The sequence below is a fragment of the Muscardinus avellanarius genome (assembly GCF_963383645.1).
Source record: "Muscardinus avellanarius genome assembly, chromosome: 8".
Classification (NCBI taxonomy): Eukaryota; Metazoa; Chordata; class Mammalia; order Rodentia; family Gliridae; genus Muscardinus; species Muscardinus avellanarius.
The window spans coordinates 38483891-38505201 of record NC_137794.1 but is presented as its reverse complement, the minus strand read 5'-3'; the positions used below and the strand labels follow the sequence as shown (position 1 = coordinate 38505201).

Genomic DNA, 21311 nt, shown 5'->3' with positions numbered 1-21311 from the left:
TTTAGTGACATGTTATTTCAAAATAAAAAGGGCTAGGCCGGGCGTGGTGGCGCACGCTTGTAATCCCCGCGCTTGGGAGGCGGAGACAGGAGGATCATGCAGCTTCGAAGCCAGCCGAGCTGGCTTAAGAGACCTTGTTTCCAAATAAAAACGTATAAAAATGGGTCTGGGAGTGTAGCCCGGAAGTAGAAGGGTTTCCAGGAACCCCAGTACCACTAAATTAATTAATTAATTAATTAATTAATTTAAAAGGGCTAGAGGTATAGCTCAAAAGTAGAATGCCCCTGGATTCCAGTACCAAAAAATAAGTAAATAAATAAACAAACAAGTAAATTAAAACAAATCTTAGAAGACAACAGAAATGTAAATCTTTGTGACCTTGGATTAGGCAATGGCTTCTTAGATACAATACAAGCACAGACCACCCAAGAAAAAATAGCTTAGTAGAAATTCATCAGAATCAATTTTTGTGCACAGTTGATACCATCAAGAAAGTAGAAAGACAACCCCAGAATGTAGAAAATATTTCTAAATTACTTTTTATAAGGGATTTTTATACAGAATATATAAAGAACTATTACAATTTAATAATAACAAGTTAAATAACATAGTTTAAAAATTGGCAAAGGACTCAAAATAGACATTTCTTTAAAAAATATAATACAAATGACCAATAAGTATATGGAATTCACCATTGCTGTAGTGCTAACCATAACCAGAATGACTGCCAAGCATGGTGGTACACACCTAAAATCCCAGGAGTTGGGATGCTAAGACAGAAAAAACACAGGTTTGTGGCTAGCCTCAGCAATTTAACAAGACCCTGTTTCCAAATAAAATAAAATAGGACCTAGGGTATGGCTTAGAGGTAGAATGCCCCTGTGTTCAGTCCCCAGCACCACAAAACCACAATGACAGACCATCACATCCACTGGAATAGCTTTAATGAAATAGCCATCATAAGCGCTGATGAGAATGTGGAGACATTAAAGCCCTCAAATGCTCCTGATGAGAATATAACTGCTGTGAAAAGAAGTCTAACAGCTCCTCAAAATGTTGACACAGAGCTACCATACAATTCCACTCCTAGGCATGTGAACTGAAAATAAAAATACAAAGCCATACACAAATGTTCACAGCATTATTACTAACCAAAAAAAGTAGAAACAGTCCATTCATCTGTTAATGAAGGGATACCCAAAAGTGATATATACATGTAATGCATATTATTTGGATTTAAAAAGGAATGAGGCACTGATATATGCCACAACATGAAAATACTGTGAGTCATTATGCTAAGTAAAAGAAAGCTGCCACAAAATAACTCGTATTATATGATCCTGTTTATAAGATACAGCTGCAATAGGCAACTTCACAGAGGCAGAAATTAGAGGCTGCCAGAGCTAAGGAGAGGAGTAGCTGCTCATGAGCACAGGGTTTCCATTGAGATGACCAAAATGTTCTAAAATTGTTTGACGGCTGTACAACTCTGTGAATACACTAAAGCCACGGAATTGCATGCTTTAAAAGGCTGAGCTTTATGGTGTATGAATTAGAGCTAAGAAAGATGTATTTTAAACACTTCCTAGTTTAGCTAAAACTTCTGCTGAGACTGAATTGCAGTCTTGTCCAGTCGCAGTTTTTTTTCTCTTCTCTTCCCTAATAAGCCTCCTACACACTCATTGCCCCAGAGCCTTCCTTTCCCAGGGCCCAGCCTACACTAAATACCCAGGCCTCAGCTTAGCATTTCCACCTGCCATGGAAACCGGAGAAGGGATTCATGTACACAAGGCCATGCACATTTCTGCTTATTTTTGCTTAATTATGTGAGCAGGCATAAATATTTGGTTTAGCTTTTTAATTGTTTAATTCATATAGATTTAGCTTTTGAGTCTAATTTTGAAATATATATATTTCTTTTTTTAATTTTATTTTTTATTTTATTTATTTATTTATTTATTTATTTATTTTTTGCAGTACTGGGGATTGTACCCAGGGCCTTGCCTATGTTGAGCAAGTGTTCTGCCACTGAATTACATCCCCAGTACAAAAGTTAAGTTTCTTTTCTTTTAAAAACAAAAACAACAGCCGGGCGTGGTGGCGCACACTTGCAATTCCAGCATTTGGGAGGCTGAGACAGGATGACCACGGTTCGCGGAGAGCCTGAGCTACTTAGTGAGGCCCTTTACAACTCAGACCCTGTTTCAAAATAAAGACTAAGGCCAGGCGTGGTGGCGCACGCTTATAATCCCTGCGCTTAGAGGCAGAGACAGGAGGATTGCACAGGTTCAAAGCCAGCCTCACTGGTTTAAGAGACCCTGTTTCCAAATAAAAATATAAAATAGGTCTGGGAGTGTAGCCCAGAGAAGGGTTCCATCTCCAGTACCACCAAAAAAGAAAAAAAGAACGGAAGGAAGGAGAAAGAAAAAAGAAAGAAAGAAAGAAAGAAAGAAAGAAAGAAAGAAAGAAAGAAAGAAAGAAAGAAAGAAAGAAAGAAAGAATAAAAATAAAGAAAGAATAAAAAATAGGGTTGGGGTATAGTTAGGAGGTAGAATGCCCCTGGGTTCCACCTCCAATACCGCAAAACAAAAACAAACAAAAAAACCCTAGCCATGCATGACAGCACACTCATATAGTCTCAGCTCCTTGGAAGGTGAAGGCAGGAGGATGCCCTGAGCTGAGGAGTTTGAGCAGAGCATGGGAAACATAGCAAGGCCCCATCTTTTAAAAGAAAAATAACTAAAATTCTGTGTAATGATTTCAGTATTTGGTGTTCAATTAATAGATACTGTATTCTATTTTGAAATGCCAAGATTTGATAACAAATATACAAATATTAAAGCCTATTAGCACATCAGCTCTGCACTAGATTAGGACCTTTGTACTGGCTGTCCCCGCGCCATAGAGAGCGCCGGCCCTGACTCTCTGCTCAGATTTGGCCAAGTCTCCCCTCCTCACCGAGGCCTTCCCCAAGAACACGATTTAGTTCTATATACCCCTCACTTTTTTTCCACCCCTCACTCTCCTTACCCTGCTTTCTTCTCATCTTTCCATAGACTTTCCATACCACCTTCTAGCAGCCTATATAAGTTACTTTTTTTTTTACTATTTCATTGTTTTTATCTCACTTATACCATTAGGATGCAGGTTCCCTTAGGGTATGGATCTTGCACTTTCTCCACTAATATGATCCCAGCACCTAGACAAGTGCCTGGTGTAAGTACACTCACTAAAACATCACCAAATTAAGCTGGGTGCAGTGGCACACATCTGTAATACCAATATTTGGGAGGCTGAGTCAGGAGGATTGCAAGCTCAAGCCCAGCCTCAGCAACCTAATAAGACCCTCAGCAACTTAGCAAGATCCTGTTTCAAAAGAAAAGAGCCATTCGGGAGGCGGAGACCAGAGAGAGGATCGCAGTTCACGCACAGCCTGAGCACTTAGCGAGGCCCTTCGCAACTCAGTGAGACCCTGTTTCAAAAATAAAAAGACTCGAATTCACGGGACGGCCACAGCAAGCCGAGGGGAGCCGCTGCGGAACAGCCAGGCGGGATTTCTCTGCGCAGAGGACATCTAAAGCTCCCAGTGTCTGAGCTCAGCACACGCTGCAGGAATTCAGAGTGGAAATCAAAACCAAGGAAAAAAAAAACGCCAGCCCAACAGCCGAGTGCGTAGCAGTGGCGCCATATTGCCACTGGCGGCAGCAGCAGCGAATTCACTACAGCTACATCTGCGTACTCAAGAACAGTGAGTCAAATTGCGGGCCACAGCAGAGAAATCCCAGTACTGTACTCACTGGGACTTGACCCAGTGGGAGAGGGGCGGTGGCAGAGATATCACACCATAGGAGAACGTGCAACCTGGCAACCCCCACGGTCTAAAGCAGCCTCTATCGACTCTCTGGGTCGGAGACTCTGTGATACAACCCAGTAAAGGAGTAGTGGAGTCTGAGATACTACTGACTCGAGATCCAGAGCACCTTAAGTGAAGTCATAGTGACCCAAGGGAAGAACCCAGAGAAGGCACAAACTTCCAAAATCATGGGAAAGAGGAATAATACTGGAGCAATGAATGCTCACAACCCCACAACATCAGAACCCGATAAAACAGAAAATCAGAGATTTCTAGAAGATCAAATCAGGAAAATAACTGTAGAAATAATAGAGGTGCTTCGAAAAGAACTCAGAGAGAGCCAAAAAGAGATAAAGGATGCAATTAATGAAGTAAAGGCCTCAATTCAAAGCACAAACAACCGATTAGAACACATGGAGAACAGAATCTCGCTCTTAGAAGATGATCATTCCAAAAATGAACGCATAGTTTCTAATCTAGGAAAAAATATCCGACAGCAGGAATCTGATATTGAAGAAATATGGGCCCATTTTAAGAGAGCTGACCTAAGAATAATTGGAATAGAGGAGGGAAAAGAAAGTGAAACTAAAGGGATCAACAATCTCTTCAAGGAAGTAATAGCAGAAAATTTTCCAGACATAGAGCAAGAGGTCGATACGCAGGTCCAGGAAACTTATAGAACTCCCTTTAGACAGGATCGGCGAAGAGGATCCCCACGCCACATAATTGTCAAAATGACCAATGTGGAAGCCAAGCAGAGAATCTTAAAGGCAACAAAAACAAAGGGCCAAGTGACATTCAGAGGCAAACCAATTAGAATCACTCCAGACTTCCCAAACCAAGTTATGAGAGCCAGAAGGGCTTGGAGTAACATATTCCCAATTTTGAAAGAAAACAACTTCCAGCCAAAAATTTCCTACCCAGCAAAACTTTCTATCAAATTAGATGGAGAAATAAGAAGCTTCCATGACAAACAGAAACTGAAGGAATTTATGTCTTCAAAACCAGCACTAGAGAAAATACTCAAAGAGATTAACTACAAAGAAGAAATAGGTAACACACATCAGAACTAGAGAAACAAGATTTTCCATCCAACAGACAACTAAGATTGGTTATCTGTGGAGATTCATTATTTATGTTAGTCTGTTACCTATCTCTAAAGGGTATTGTTTGTCATTATTGTTGTTAATTTTTAGGATTTCTAGTTGGAATATTAATATACCTTCAGATATAGCATTTGGAAATATTTTATCCCATTCTATTAGTAACTCTTAACTCTGTTTACATTGTCTTTGGATATACAATATGTTTTTTTTATTTTTTAGGGAGTTTGTATACTCTTCTGTTGCCTGTGCCATTGAAATCATAACCAAGAAATCACTGCCAATTTCAATGTTGTGAGGTTTTATGACCCAGATTTTCTCCTAAAAGTTTAGAGTCTTAAGATTTATATTTAGGTCTTTTCTCTATTTTGAGTTAATACTTGTATATGGGATTAGGTAAGGGTCCAATTTTATTCTTTTCCATGTAATTATTATGTTTCAACAATATTTAGTTAAAAGATTATTATTTCCACCACCAAATGTTCGTGGAAACCTTTTCAAAAATAACTTGACAATATAGGGAAGAATTTAGCTCTAGGCTTTTATTTAACTCCAATGGTTTATATATCTGCCTTTAGAATAGTACTACACTGTTTCAATTATTGTAGCTTTATATGGTTTGAGGTCGGAAAATATATATCTTCTAGCTTTGTTCTTTTTCAAGATCGATGTGGGTACCTAGAGTCCATATTCCATATTAGGATATATTTTTTTTCTGAAAAATAAATATATAAATATATGATAGTTTCACCTAAAAAATAGAAAAAAATAGATTCTCTGGTAAGAAAGAAAGCAAAAAGAAATATTGAAATGTTATCTTTAAGTCATCAAAAGCTTGGTATCAGACAAATGAAACTGTTATGTGAGATTATCATTGTTAATTTTGGATAAATTGCTATAATACTAGATGTCAACCACTAAGCCAAGCATGGGAGGGAGGGATGGGGAGAGAACGGGGTGGGGATCGGGTGGGGGCTGACTGGGCAATGTGTGCATGTATGTCTACAAAAGTATGTATCCCACTATGATGTATGAATACAGTGCACCAATTAAAAATAAATAAAAAAAAAAGAAATCAGAAAATAAAAAAAAAATAAATAAAAAAATAAAAAGACTCAAAAATAGGGCTGGGAGTTTAGCTTGGAGGTAGAACGCCCCTGGGTTCCATCCCCAGTACTGCAGAAAAGAAAAGAAAAGAGGGCTCAAAAGTAGAACACCCTAGGCTCAATCCCCAGTACCAAAAATTTTTTTTTCACCAAATTAATAAATTAATTGAGATTAGAGCAGAATGGTTGAGCCAGGAGTATAGGGTGCTCTAGGACCACCCCACATTAACAAATTCACTAGAAGGACTCATGGGACTAACAGCTGAGGTTTTTACAGCAGCATAGTAAGGATGCATACCTGAGTCCTAAGAGAAAATACAGAGCAAAGTATGGAAGAATTAACATGCAGAGTTCTCCATGTCCCATGAGGAGATGAGCAGGCCCTTCCCCCAGCAATGAAAATGCAGTAACGTGTGTGAGATGCTTCTGCCTAAAGCCCTTTTGAATGTCAGCACCCAGGATTTTTTTTTCCCCCAGTGGTACTAGGGATGGAAACCAGGGGCCTTCTACCTAGGGCTACACTCCCAGACCTATTTTATATTTTATTTGGAAACAGGGTCTCTTAAGCCAGTTGAGGCTGGCTTCGAACCTGCACGATCCTCCTGTCTCCGCCTCCCAAGTGCGGGGATTGCAAGCGTGTACCACCATGCCCGGCTAGGATTTTTATTAATTGCTGATCATATAGCTCTTTCTGCCTGACATGTACCAAAGTTCCAGATTTAAGAAGGAAGGCAAGTTTTTAGCATAACTCACATTGTATAGTCTAGATCCAGTGAGCCAGTTATCATTAGTTATTGTTTAGAGATAATTTTATATCAGTGTAGAAAAGCATTTATTAGTCAAGTTCCCACACACCAACCTAAGAGACTTTCTAAGATAAGAATCTAAACCCCGCTATGTTTGCTCTTTTCTGGATACCGGTTCACATTAAAATGTGATCCTTCAGTCAAACATGAAGTAAAATCTGAGGTTTATAGATATGCTTTCTAATTTAATTTCCTTCTTATGTAACTGAATACAGTCATTCCTGGACAAAACATGGACTTTCTCTAAACCTCTGATGCTCTGATTTCTTAAATATTACATAACCTGAATATAGAAGTTTAAATTCTCTTTTCTTTTATTCATTCATTCTCTTTTCTTTTATTCATTCATTTTCTTTTATTCATTTTCTTTTATTCCTTCTTATGTAACTGAATACAGTCATTCCTGGACAAAACATGGACTTTCTCTAAACCTCTGATGCTCTGATTTCTTAAATATTACATAACCTGAATATAGAAGTTTAAATTCTCTTTTCTTTTATTCATTTATAGATCTTGGAATTTCTGGTACCACATCAAAAAAGTAAGTGTTTTTAAATTATCCACAGTGTATTTATATTTTCTTGAAACTATCAAATGTTTTACTCCTTAGAGTATATTACTCCTTCTCAGGGTAGAGAATTTCAACTTTGGTTTGTATTTCATTTGGAATTTATTGTTGTTATTGTACTGAAACCTCCAAACTTTTGCTCTGCAATGAAAAGGAATACTTTCAGTCTCTTAAAAAGATTGTCAATATTTTATCTAGAAATATTTGAGGATGCTGGGCGTGGTGGCACATGCTTGTAATCCCTGCGCTTGGGAGGCAGAGACAGGAGGATCGCGCAGGTTCGAAGCCAGGCGCGCGCACTGGCTTAGGAGACCCTGTTTCCAAATAAAAATGTAAAATAGGTCTGGGAGTGTAGCCTGGAGGTAGAAGGGCTTCCAGGAACCCCAGTACCACCAAAAAATATATATATTTGAGGATTATGGTTTGAATATATTAGTAGCTTTAATTTCTAGATTCATTATAATATTCCTAGCTAACATAGATTTTAAAAATTCTTTCATGGTATGTCAATTTTTTGAAGATTTAAAGAAGTTTATTAAAAAGATAGAAATATAGAAGATAGTTACAGTCCCATGCCAGAATGGCATGGGGGGAGGTAGTTCAAATGAATGCCCCACCCATGGTATGTCATTTTTAAGGAAGGATAGCAGGAATGACAGTGTACCCTTTCTTAGATACATGTTACTGAAGTTGGGATGCATTTTATAGTAACCTTGTCTTGTACCTACCATAAGTCAGGTTGTGGGCATGATAGAGTTGTGTGAAACTTTTTGTTAAGCCCTCTAAAATCCAAAAGACATCATCATCATGCATCTTAATTCAACAAAAAAAGTATACAGTATGTATGATGAGTTTACTTAGAATTTGTTATAATGAGTGAAGGATTCAGTTAAATTTTCAGGCATATTTTTACATTATGGATGATAGGGAATTCCTATTGTAACTGAGATACAAACTATAAGTGATTTTTTTCAAATGCTCTTCAGCTTTCTTAGATAAAATATAGCAAGACTCCTCTGTAAGTTTTAACCTATTCTCTAGTCCCACTTGACTCTAACAGATAATTCTAAACCCAAATAAAATTAAATCAGTGAGCCATATACCACTTTTTCTAATTCTTGTTTTTTGTTTTGCATGCTTGATTTTAGGGGAGATCTTCAGTGGAATGCTGGAGAGAAAAAGTTAACCGGTGGAGCCAACTGGCAGCCGAAAGTAACTCCTGCCACGTGGTCAGCGGGTGTCCCACCTAGCACACCTTTGGTATGTAGCCTTCGGAGGCCAAGGCAGAGGGGCCAGTTTGCCAGCTTCCAAGTGTATTAAGCAGGGTGCATTTTGCTTATCTTGCATACTGACTTCTTCATCCACACTGAAGAAATATATGCAAGATGCAAAATTTACTGAAATGAAAATTTTGTTGGCTTTATATTTTATAGCAATTATGACCTATTTTATTTTTAATATTTTGAAATAGTAATATGCTTTTTCTATATTTGTAAAATTATGAAAAAGATTCTTCCAAAACATTTAATATCATTGATTCTTATATATCTTATCACGTTTCTGACCAAAACTTTCTGATTGTCTTAATAAGTAATGAAAACTTTTTTCTTACCAGAAAGATTGGGCAGTTTTCTACCACATTTGCTCACCATTTTTTAAAAATTGAAACTACTAACATCATCTTTTCCCTAAGGTTTAAATAGTTTTCATGTCTGTATTTTAAATTTGAACATTTGCCCATTGAGCAAAACAAGTCAAGTCACTGTTTCCCAAGCCCACCCACAGCTTTCCACCTTTGCTTACCCCTTCCTCATCCTCCTCAGTCTTACCCATCTCTAAAGCTCTCTTGATACCATCCTTTCTTTGCCTGATATATTTGGGGGGGGGGGCGGGTCTGGGGATAGAACCCAGGGAAATTCTATCTATCTCTGAGCTACACCCCCTACCCTATTTTTTATTCTTTTTTTATTTTGAAACCGGGTCTCACTGAGTTGCAGAGGGCCTCACTAAGTAGCTGAGGCTGTCCACGAACCGCGATCCTCCTGTCTCAGCCTCCCGAATGCTGGGATTACAAGCGTGCGCCACCACGCCCAGCTGCCTGAATTAATTTTTAATCATCACTCACCACCCCCCAAATAAACAGGCATGGAAGTAAATTAATATAAATTACAATATAAGTTTTATGCCAGTTAAAAAGAAAGAACAGATACAAAAGGGAATCGTTTGGGATTCTATTTACATGCAGTATCCAGAATAAGTTAGTCCACAGAAACCTTGAGTAAATTATTGGCTGCCAGGGAGAGGGAAGCTGGAAGAAACTGGTCCTTTTTTGGGTGAAATAAATGTTCTGGTGTTGTATAACAGTGATGATTTCATACCATTTAATATACTAAAAATTACTGAACTGTATGCTTTAAAACTGCTAAAATGGTGAATTTGGATGTAAGGTGAATTTTATTTCAGTAAAACATTTTAAAAACATTTTAAAAACATTTTAAAAACAAAGAAAATACCAACATTTCTTTACCCATCATTTCCAACAGGCAAGGTGGTAGACTATTTACCAAACCTGAATTGTATGATTAAGACTTACATCTATAAAAAAGAAAAAAATGTCATTAGTTACCAAAAAAATGAACTTGCAGAAATTCTTGATTAATATACTTTTTCATTGCTTTAAGTTCAAAATAATCCTATGCTAAGTGGCATGTTTGGGGATGGCATATTCTTTACAACTTTGCCCATTTTATAATTAGGTTGTGAATAGAATTTTTATGATATTTCTTATATTCTGGATAGTAGACATTTATCAGATATATAATTTGCAAATACTTTATCTCATTCCATGAGCTATCTTTTCACTTTCTTGGTAGTCTTCTTTGATTTACAAAAATTTTTATTTTAATAAACTCAACTTATCTAATTATTTTCTTTTATTGCTTGTGCTTTTAGTGTCAGAATTAAGACCATTGCCTAATCCAAGATCTTAAAGGTTTTTACCTATGTTTTTTTCCTAAGGGTTCTATAGTTCCATCTCTTATATTAATTCGTAGAACTATTTTGAGCTCACATACAAATTAATTATTTTATATATAGAAACCCTGTTGTCTTAAAATCTTTTATTAAAATAATGCTAAAAATTTGTTAAGTATGGCTTTATTTTCAGACTCTTTATTCTGTTGTGTTGATCTATGTACCTGTCCTTATGCCAGTACCACACTGTTTTGATTAATGTAGCTTTGTATTATGTTTTGAAACAGGAAAGATGGACGACTCTTTCAGACTTGTTCCTTTTTTAAAGATTGTTTTGGCTGTTTTTGTTTCCTTGCATTTTTATGTAAGTTTTAGGATCAGATTGTCCATTTCTCCAAAAAAAAAAGACAGTAGAAATTTTGATATGGATTGCCTATTGCCATCTTAACAATATTAAATCTTTTATCCATGAACACAGAAGACTTTTCCATGTATTTAGTTTTTCCTTAACTGCTTTCAACAATGTTTATAATTGTCAATATACAAGTCTTCTATTTCTCTTATTAAATTATTCCTAAGTATTTTATTGTTTTGATGCTATTATTAATGGCATCAAAGCAATTAAATGTTTACATAATTACGTTTTAGGGTTATTCATTGCTAGTGTAAAATGAACACTATACTGATTTTTATGTTAACCTTATGTCCTGCAGCTTGAAGGAAATCATTTATTAGCTTTAAGTTTTATGTGTTTGAATTATTTATGATTTTCTCTAATATAAGATCGTGCCATCTATGAATAGAAATAATTATTTTTCCAGTCCGAGTACTATTTCTTTTTTCTGCTAATTTCTTTGACTAAAACTTTCAGCACATACTTATCTTGTTCTTAGGGAGAAAGCTTTCAGTCATTCACCACTAAGTATGTTGTTACCTGTGAGTTTTTGTAGGTACCCTTTATCAGGTTGAGGAGTTTTCTTTCTATTCCTAGTTTGTTGAGTACATTTTGTCATGAAAGGATATTAGGTTTAATAAATTCCTTGTCTGTCTCTGTTGAGCTGATCACTATGAATTTTTTCTAACTTGGTCTTGAGGTCTTTCTTAGGAAAACATTTATAAAATTTAGTCCTGTCCCAATGGGACTCAGGGAAGTGGTTATAGATGTTTGTAGGATACTATACAGGATAATTTTATCCTTGTGGATGAGTTAATACCTAAGTATCTGACCTATGGCTGTCTCACTCTCTCTCTCTTGGGAATCTCGTTTATGTTTATACTGGCAAACACCCTGGTGGCTCTTTTCTGATTTATACCCAATTTGTTTCTGCCAAGAGAAGCCACTCTTTAAGGAGCCTTGACTTGGAAAAAAGTTAGGTTCAAGAATGTCGATCAGGTGAGACATGGAAGAGGAGGAAGGAGCCCAACAAAATTCATGAAATAACAGAAGCAGTTTTGTCCCTCAAAGGCTATATAATGTTTTGGCATATCATTACTCATGATATTTCCTTATAACCCCTTCTGTTTCTAGAAGGTTGGTCATAATGTCCCCACTTATTTACCTGATTTTGAGCTTCTTCTCTTTCTTTAACTTATCAGGCTAAATGATTGTTAATTTTATTGATCTTATTGAAGAACCAACTCTTTGTTACTTTTATCACCTTTGTTTTCCTACGCTTCATTCCATTTACCTCCACCCTAATCTTTATAGTGCCTCTCTTCCGCTGGCTTGATATTTCTTTTGCTCTTCTGTTTTTCCCCTAGTTTCTTAAGATGAAATTTTAGATTATTAATTTCAGATTTTTCTACTGTATATGGACCATACATTCTTATTTCTTTGTGTGTTTCATAATTTTTTGGTGAAGCCTGGACATTTTTATGTGTTTATGGTACTGGGGACTGAACCCAGGGGCATATTCTCATACATCTTCTCTATTTTCTCTCTCTTCTCTCTTCTCTCTCCTCTCTCCTCTCTCCTCTCTCCTCTCTCCTCTCTCTCTCTCTCTCTGTCTCTCCCTCCCCCTCTTCCTCCTCCTCTTCCTCCTCCTCCTCCTCCTCCTCCTCCTCCTCCTCCTCCTCCTCCTCCTCCTTCTTCTTCTTCTTCTTCTTCTTCTTCTTTTCTCTCTCTCTCTCTCTCTCTCTCTCTCTCTGCCTCTCTCTCTCTCTCTCTCTCTCTCTCTCTCTCTCTCTCTCTCTCTCTCTCTCTCTCTCTCTCCTCTCTCTCCTCTCTCTCCTCTCTCTCCTCTCATGCACCCCTAGCCCTACTTCATGTTTTATTTTGAAGCAGTGTCTTGCTAAGTTGCTGAAAGCCTCAGTTGCTGGGGCTGACCTCAAACTTGCAATCCTCCTATCTCAGCATCTCAAGTACTGGGATTACATACACACACCACCACACCTGGCCTCAGCCTGGACATTTTGAAGATCATAATGGGTCAACTCTGGATATCAAATTCTGCCCCTTCCCCAGGACTTATTGTTGTCGTAGTGCAAGTTGAATATCCCTAGTCCCTAAATCTCAAATCTCAATTTAAAATTAAAAAATTTAAATTTTTTGAGCACCAACATGATACCACAAGTAGAAAATTTCACACCTGACCTCATGTGATGAATTGCAGTTAAAAACAGGCACAATAAAAAGAATTTTATAAAAATTACCTCTGGGTTATGTATACAAAGTATATGAAATACAAATGAATTTTATTTGTATACTCAAATCCCATCTCCAAGATAATTCATTGTATGTGCAAATATTATAAAATCTGAAATATCTCTGATCCCAAGCATTTTGGAGAAAAGATTTTTAGTTTGTTTAGAGACCATTTTGAAGCAATTCTGTAAGTCTTCTCTATGTCTTGTGTGACCATTGAAGTCTCTATCCCTTTAGCTAAGTGATCAGCTAATGACTAAACAGATATTCCTTAAAATTCCTGGAACTAAAAATATCTCCCAGTCTTTGCAAAGGGTCTCTATGTGTGTCTTGGAGAATGTCTTTAAACTTAACCAGGCAGGATACAACTCTGCCTAGCCTTTACTTACTGCTTGTGCAGAACTCAAGGTTAGTCAGAGGTGATAGCCTGACTTATCCTTGATTCTTTCCTGAGCTTGTACTCCTCCCTGGGCATGTGCCTGGCCTTCTACATATCCAGGGGTCCCGTTTGAGCTTTTCTAACCTTAATCCCTGGAGCATCTCATTCTCCAGACTTTCCTTTCAAGCTTTTTTTCTTTTGTCTACTGTTTGCCCTGAATGTGATCCTCTATCTTAGATAGCAACAACTAAAACATTTGCCTGTATATATTTTCCACAAATGTATTCATGTAATGACTTTAGTACTAGATATATAGTCAGATGAGACAAAGATAAACCTTTTGAGCCAGTCTTTACAGAGAGTCCCCTCAACAGAACAAGTAAATAATTATAATTATGTTAATAGTTTTAACAAAGACTTAAATATATTCTGCTCCCTCTGATACTCTTACTGGGAATATGTGGTGTTATTTTTAAGGCACAGCTATGCTGGGGAGATGAGACTAGGGTAAGGTAAAATTCTTCAGAGCTCATGGCTTTTATTGAGATTCAGCTGATTTTTTTCAATAAACACTTCTTGGATTTCTGCAAGTTTTTAGTCAGTTTTCAAAGTTTAAACAAAAATGTCGATTCTGGTACCTATTGCCTTCTTTTCTTGCTTTTATGCCTAAGAGATTTTGGAGTCCCTTAGTCCGTCATTTTTTGCTGGCATCACTACAGTGTTTTCTTTTAAATCAGGATTTGCTCTGATGTTTAATTTAAATTTAAGAGATCACAGTAGAGTTCATTTTAAGGGAAATGCTAGCGTATTTTGATGAATGATTGAAAACTGATAGACCTGAATATGAAGTTGCATAAGCATGCTGGATTACATGCAGTCTATAAGTACTGTCTTCACTGAAAATTAATGTCAGTCCTTGAGCTGAAAGAACTGAAACACAAGAGCTGAAAGTTAGAAAAAAGCAAATATAATGCAGAAAAGAATAATATGGAAATGTAACGGGGCACTGGAAACCAAAGAATAAAATGTAAACGAAAGCAGATCCTCAAGTGTCTAACCCAGTACCTGCCAGGGGATGGAATGGTAGCAAAAGACAAGCATGGCAGTGAGGATGAATACAGGGAAATGCAGAGGAAGCCCAGTGTTGTTGCAAGACAAGTCCAAATATCACTACCAACCATAAGCAATAAAGATAGCAACATTGTTAACTGAAATTTGAGATTTCTTTATATTATCTATATACACAAACTTGGAATGCACACATTTTTAATTATAATCTGTCATTTTAAAACCAAATTATGTTGGTTCTCTCTCTCTCTCTCTGTGTGTGTGTGTGTGTGTGTGTGTGTGTGTGTGTGTGTGTAGCAAGGAGCTGTACCTCCGACCAGTTCCGTTCCTCCTGGTGCCGGGGCCCCATCTGTCGGACAACCTGGAGCAGGATTTGGAATGGTAAGTGATTACCTCTCTTACAAATTGTAATTGACCTAAATTTCTCGCCAAATCCCAAATTAACAAGTATTCCTACAGAATGTAATTCTTCCCAAAATGCAGTAGACTTTAGAAGCTATTTACCTTATACCTTAAGTAGCCTACACATGAAGTTATGAAATCAACTACAAAACACTTAAAAGTCTGCCACCAAACTGTAGCACATTATTATGGTGCTTTTGGAATCCTGTCTGTGAAACATAGTATTCGTTCAATCTTCAGAATCAGCCCTGAATCACCATATCAGGACTTGTCATTTATCACTTCTAGCGCCAGCACATTTTAGGTTATCTTCCACAAGAGAATAAGTTTTTCTCTTCAAGAATTACACTTAGCCAATGTGGTGGTGCACGCTTATAATCCCAGCATTTGGGAGGCCGAGACAGGCAGATCACAGTTCGAGGACAGCCTCAGCTACTTAGTGAGGCCCTTTGCAACTAGACCCTGTTTCCAAATAAAGAATAAAAAATAGGGCAGGGGGTGTAGGTCAGATTTAATATGCTCCTGGGTTCCATCCCCAGTACCTAAAAAAAATAATAATTACACTTAACAATTCAGGTATGGTGGCCCACACTTACAATCCCATAATGTAATCCCACTTGGGAGGCTGAGACAGGAGGGTCATAGGTTCTCAGCCGGCCTCAGCTACTTAATGAGGCCCTCTGCAATTTAGTGAGACCCTGTTTCAAAAATAAAGAATAAAAAAATAGAGCTGGGTGTATAGTAGCTTGGAGGTAGAATATTCCCTGGGTTCAATCCCCAGTTCCAAAAAAAAGAAGAGTTACACTTAACAAAAGATGAATAAGCACATCACTGGGCTGGAATGAGGATACAGTGTGGCCAACCAGGCTTGTACCACAGGCCAGGCCTCAGGGACTCTCTCTATCTGAGCCTTAGCACCAGAGGTTAAAATTACAATTTCAGTTTCTCACTGACCTGGATTCCTCAAAAACTGTCAGAAGCATGTGAAAGCCACAGATATCATTCCTGCCCTGAACCACTCTTTCTTTTCAGCCCCCTGCTGGGACAGGCATGCCCATGATGCCTCAGCAGCCGGTCATGTTTGCACAGCCCATGATGAGGCCACCATTTGGAGCCACAGCTGTACCTGGCACACAGGTCAGTCTCTTCTGTGTCCACAGAACAGTCACATTACCCCCTAAGCCTGACTGCCATGTGGCTAACTGTACTCCTCACACCTGTTGCTCAAAAGTGAAGGGTCATGGAAGGCAGACTAGCTTATAGTGTGAGATTTGTAGAAATATGATTGACATAACTATCTGTCCTCAAGTCCTTCTGTTCTATCACTTGATTCAGAATGGTTCAGGCATGTGTGTCCAAGAGAATGAGTACTTCTGAGGCCACGATTTTATAATGTGTTCCCAGAGTTAGCAAAAAAGGTTCAAGTCTTCCCAGTACTCATGACAACACCAACAACAAGTTTTCCAAACTGCAAAAATCCAAGGGAACAGTCATCATAAGAATCCCCTCTCGTTGGACACAGACCACAGGTCTAGAGTCCCCAAGGTCATCCTCACTTCAGATCAGCTGGCTACAAATTGAAGGTGTTCCATATCTCCTCTCAGATTAGACAGTTCCCTAGAATCACTCACAAAACACAAGGATGTCCCAAATGTTTGTTGTAGTAAAAAAAAAAAAAATTTGTCCTGATGGATGTGTTCCTGTCCCAGCATCATGTGTGATGATACACACATGGCACTACCAACTCAGGAAGCCCACTCAAGCTTTAGGGGCCAGAGTTACTTATGCCTCATTGCATAGGAATGATTGATTGGGTTATTACCCATGGACTTTATAAATAAGTTAATATAATCGTATTACTAGAGATCTTGTTTTTCTTACATAATACCAGTTTTAGCATCCGTTATTTGAAATCTGAAAAATAGATGACATGAAATTACATTGTTTTAATTAAATTTGTATTATCAGGGAATAGCATGCCATACTTATATGATTTTTCTATTTCTTATGTCAAATAAACACTATAATTATTTTAGAGAATAAAACAAACATGAGTTTGTAGCTTCAGAATACATACCAGTTTTTGTTTTGTTTTGTTTTGGTATTTTTTGTGGTACTGGAGATGAAAGCCTCCAAGCTACACCCCCAGCCCTATTTTTTAGTCTTTTTATTTAAACAGGGTCTCACTGAGTTAAAAAGGGCCTTGCTAAATAGCTGAGGCTGTCTGAAACCCACGATCATCCCGTCTCAGCCTCTCAAATGGTAGGATTACAAGCGTGCACCACCACGCCTGGCTAGTTTTTTTTTTGTTGTTGTTGTTGTTGTTTTTGCTGATGCTTGAACTACCCCAGTGTTCTGTAATTGATTTATATCATAATATTGTCACTTCACCTAATTAATAATCATATAATAATCCTTCAGCTTCTTCCAAGAAATTTTAAGGTTTATGCTTACTATTTTTTATATTTCTCTGAAGCATTATTTCAGTTTTACAAATGAAAATATGACCAATAGACAATGTAGTCAGTAGTTTCTGGACATAGAACCCAATACCAAATTCTTACTTCTGGAACTCTGCTTACTGAACATGTATCCTCGTATGAAAAATGTACATCCTTGTCCCCCAGTCCCAGATTTCTGAGATTTCCCTCACCTTACAAGCATGGAGGTTAGACTCAAAGAGTAGATGTCAACTATTACTTTAGACAAACTACATGAGCTATTTTGAGGTTTGTCTGCTGACATTCCTGTGGAAGCCTACTCCCAGAAGTAGAAGTTTCTGCACAGAAGGAAATCACTGCAGTATTGGTTAAGCAGAAGCAATCTACGTTGACCCTAAAGTCTTTTGTTGAAAGTCCAGGCTGGTCCTTTCTCATGAGATTTAGGCTTCTCTGAGAACTGGATAGGTGGGATTTGAATTTTCATAATTAGGAAGCTGTCTGCTCATCTAAAACAAATAGTGTCCCAAACTGTGTTTCTCACATAAAATAATTTATATTAAATCTTAACATATTTAACTAATAATTTTAATTTCTTAAGTGGCTGTCTGCACACTTTCAGTTTTCCCTTCAGACTTACTCTCTCTGTAAGAAAAGCTACTTAAATTCTTTATTAGTTTAGTGGCACTAATAACTCAAAGTAAAAATGTTTTATATAGAACATTGGTTGCTTTTTGTTTGTTTTATAATATATTTGTAATGTCTTTATGTGACTGGTTTTCCACATCTTCCTTACCTCATATTCATCTTGTTCTACCAGCGTCCTCAAATTTTATTTTGGCTAAATCTGATGTCAGAGAATTTCAAGAAAGCCAAATATCATTTGAAGTATGTTTTACTTCACTCAAAAAAAAAAAAAAACAGTCACTGAGTAGAACAAAGCAGATTTTTTTTTTAACTTTTAGCCATCCACTCTTCTGCGTGTGTGTTTGTTCTCTGTGATATATGTCCTGCCTAATGCTTATCTATCTCTCTGCTTTCTATTTCTGCTCTATGGGGCTGGCTATTTGCCCATTAGCTTTCTCCAAGTCCTACACCTGCCACTCAGAGTCCCAAGAAACCTCCAGCAAAGGACCCATTAGCGGATCTTAACATCAAGGATTTCTTGTAAACAATTTAAGGTATCTAATACTAAGCTTTTCCTGTGGGCTTGGAATAATGATCTACACAATGCTTGACTGTTTCAGATATGATATTTGTTCTTTTTGTGTTTGATAGGTTTATTCAATAATTTTAATGTTTAGAGTTTTAAAATTGATATCAAAAGCTATAATTATCAATGAAAATTTTAAATCTTAGTTGACTTATAAAACTAAGAGTGAGAGAAATTTCAAGTTGTCCTTATCCTGAGAAGCACGAAGATTAGACTGATAAAGCACAAAGCTGCCCAACTAATTGGTAAATTGTAATTAGCTCTTTATTCCATGATGAATGGAATTAACAGAGGGCCAGTACTTATAACGCATATAGAAATCATCTAAGAATATATTTGACTACATAATCATATTTTTATTTTGTCTATCCTCATTTTGTCCCATAAAGTAAAGCTTAGATTATCGCCCTTTGCATTTCCTTATTTAAGCAGAATTGTACATTTCTAACAGTCTGGTTTCAAATTTCATAAATTTTATTTAATTTAAAAAATGATTCATGGTGAATTTATAGAAGGGAACTGATCAAGGAAGAATGTTGACTCTTAACCCCGGGCACCTAACACTTCTTAACAAGGATTTGCTTAATGATACTGCTTTTCATTTACTTAGTATTTTTATATCCACTTCCTAGTCATTCGGTCAAACCTTGCCCAATAAACTGGCCAGATATATCTTTACTCCATTTTGTAGCTGAAAGAACAGATCCTTTTGCATTAAGTGGTTTGTCCAGAGTCTGGCAGTAGAGCAGTAAGAATGACCCAAAGCCTTTGAACCACTAGCCAGTCCATCATCCTGCAGGCGCTTACTAAAATCTTCCTCCAGTGCCTACTGACACTTTTCTGGAACCCAGATTTCTGATTATTTTTCTTACATAAGATTACTAATACATCACTTTAAGGCCTTGACATCTCAGTCAAGTGATAATAATGTCTCCTGTGCTCAACTTTTCTATTCCACTTTGGGCTGGACAGATATAGGCATAAGTAAGACAATGAGCACTTTTACTTATTTCTTTTTTCTTTCTTTTTTTCCCCCCTTGGTACTGGGGAGAGCACCCAGGGGTGTTCTAGCACTTAGTTATACCCCCAGCCCTTTTTACTTTTTATTTTGAATCAGGGTCTCACTATTACCATGAGCTAGCCTCAACCTTGCAAGCCTCCTGTTTCAGCCTCCCAATTACGAGGATTATAGGGGTGTGCCACCATGCCTGCCTGCACTTATTTAACAAATGAAAGTGGAAAGTGTCATGAGAGAGAAATGGGAGTCACCAGAAACATCTCCCTTTTCTTTTATTCTGTCACTGTTCAGCTGTTCAGAAAGCAACTCACTGAACACTATAACTGAAGATTAACCAAAAATGATAGAAGTCACTGCCATCCCATCTTTTTCTCACTGCCCATTATTAAAGGTTGGCCCTTCTTAATTGATACTGAATGTCTTATGACCAAGATTGTTTTTAAATATCTAAGTTTCAATTTTTTTTTCAGTGCTGGGTGTGAAGCCTAGGGGCATTCTACCTCTGAGCTACACCCCTGCCCTATTTTTTTATTTTTTATTTTGAAACAGGGTCTCGCTAAGTTAGTAGCTGAGGCTGTCCACGAACCACGATCCTCCTGTCTCTGCCTCCCAAATGCTGGGATTAAAAGCATGTGCCACCACGCCCGGGTATTATTTATTTTGAAACAGGGTCTCATGAGTTGCAAAGGGCCTCACTAAGTAGCTGAAGGCTGTTCGCGAACTGTGATCCTCCTGTCTCAGCCTCCCGAATGCTGGGATTACAAGCGTGCACCACCACACCGGGCGCAAATTTTTATTAATATAATTTTTGGCTAAATTTACGTATGAGAACCTTCCTTTTAAAGCTTTCCGAGTGAGGCTGTACGTTTGTTTTAAGGACTTGTAAAAAGTATATAAATGTGAATCTGTTCATAGGGAAACATTTTGTGCTAAGAATTTTTGTAGTGATTATGAAGTAAACTTGCAGGGGAAGGACAGTGCTTGAGCAGTATTTCATAATCTGTTTTCTAACTCAAGTACTTTTTTCTTCACAGCTGCAGTTTTTGTGACTGAATAGGAAAAAATAAAATGAGTTTGGAGACTTCAAATAAGATTGATGCTCAGAGTTTCAAAGTGAGCCACCAGTACCAAACCCGATGCTTACTCATAACTTCTCTTCCAAAATGTGTAGCACAGCTGTGAAAGTGAACGTTAGGAATGTGTACTACCGTAGCTGTTATCCCTACTCTTGAAATCGTAGTGTATCTGGATTCTTCGTGTGTCGTACGATGTAAACAATGAATGGATGTTTCCGATGCCTTTAGTGCTTTTCTGGACCCTGCCCATGGACGGATGATGCAGCTGTTGTGTGGTGAGCCATTGGGAAAGATGTGTCTGTGTTTTTGAAGGTTTCAATGTATATATAACTTTTGGACAAACCCTAAGCTCTCCCCATAAACCCTCTTTTCTCCTGTATCTCTGTTACAAGCGTAATGTGATAATATCAGATAGTAAGGAAAACACTCTTAAATATACGAAACCTTTTTCGGTGTGGAGTACATTTTTCCAATCACAGAAACTTCAACTGTTGTGAGAAATGTTTATTTTTGTGGCACTGTATATGTTAAGAAATTTTATTTTAAAAAAAATATAAAGGTTAATGTCCGTAATAAATACTCCTTGAATCTACCTTATCAAGAATGAAGAATCATATGGGAAGAATTCCGTATTTATCACTGCTATATTAAGATATATATTTTA

General features: G+C 37.4%; 1 protein-coding gene across 32 annotated transcripts in view; it reads left to right on the top strand.

The window, feature by feature from the left end:
• The window catches only part of SNAP91 (synaptosome associated protein 91), a gene marked incomplete at both ends in the record, with an annotated part of 139383 nt that extends 120872 nt beyond the window's left edge, over positions 1–18511 (top strand). For 24 of the 32 annotated variants that reach the window (XM_080700441.1, XM_080700440.1, XM_080700437.1 and 21 more), the window contains 5 exons: positions 7379–7409; positions 8585–8696; positions 14798–14881; positions 15935–16039; positions 18419–18511. In XM_080700441.1, coding sequence (XP_080556567.1) covers positions 7379–7409; positions 8585–8696; positions 14798–14881; positions 15935–16039; positions 18419–18511 — 425 coding nt within the window. Of the gene's footprint in view, positions 1–7378; positions 7410–8584; positions 8697–9051; positions 9076–14797; positions 14882–15934; positions 16040–18418 lie in introns of all 32 variants that reach the window. The other 8 variants (XM_080700446.1, XM_080700430.1, XM_080700419.1 and 5 more) reach the window with 3 other exon arrangements.
• Positions 18512–21311: the final 2800 nt, after the last annotated feature.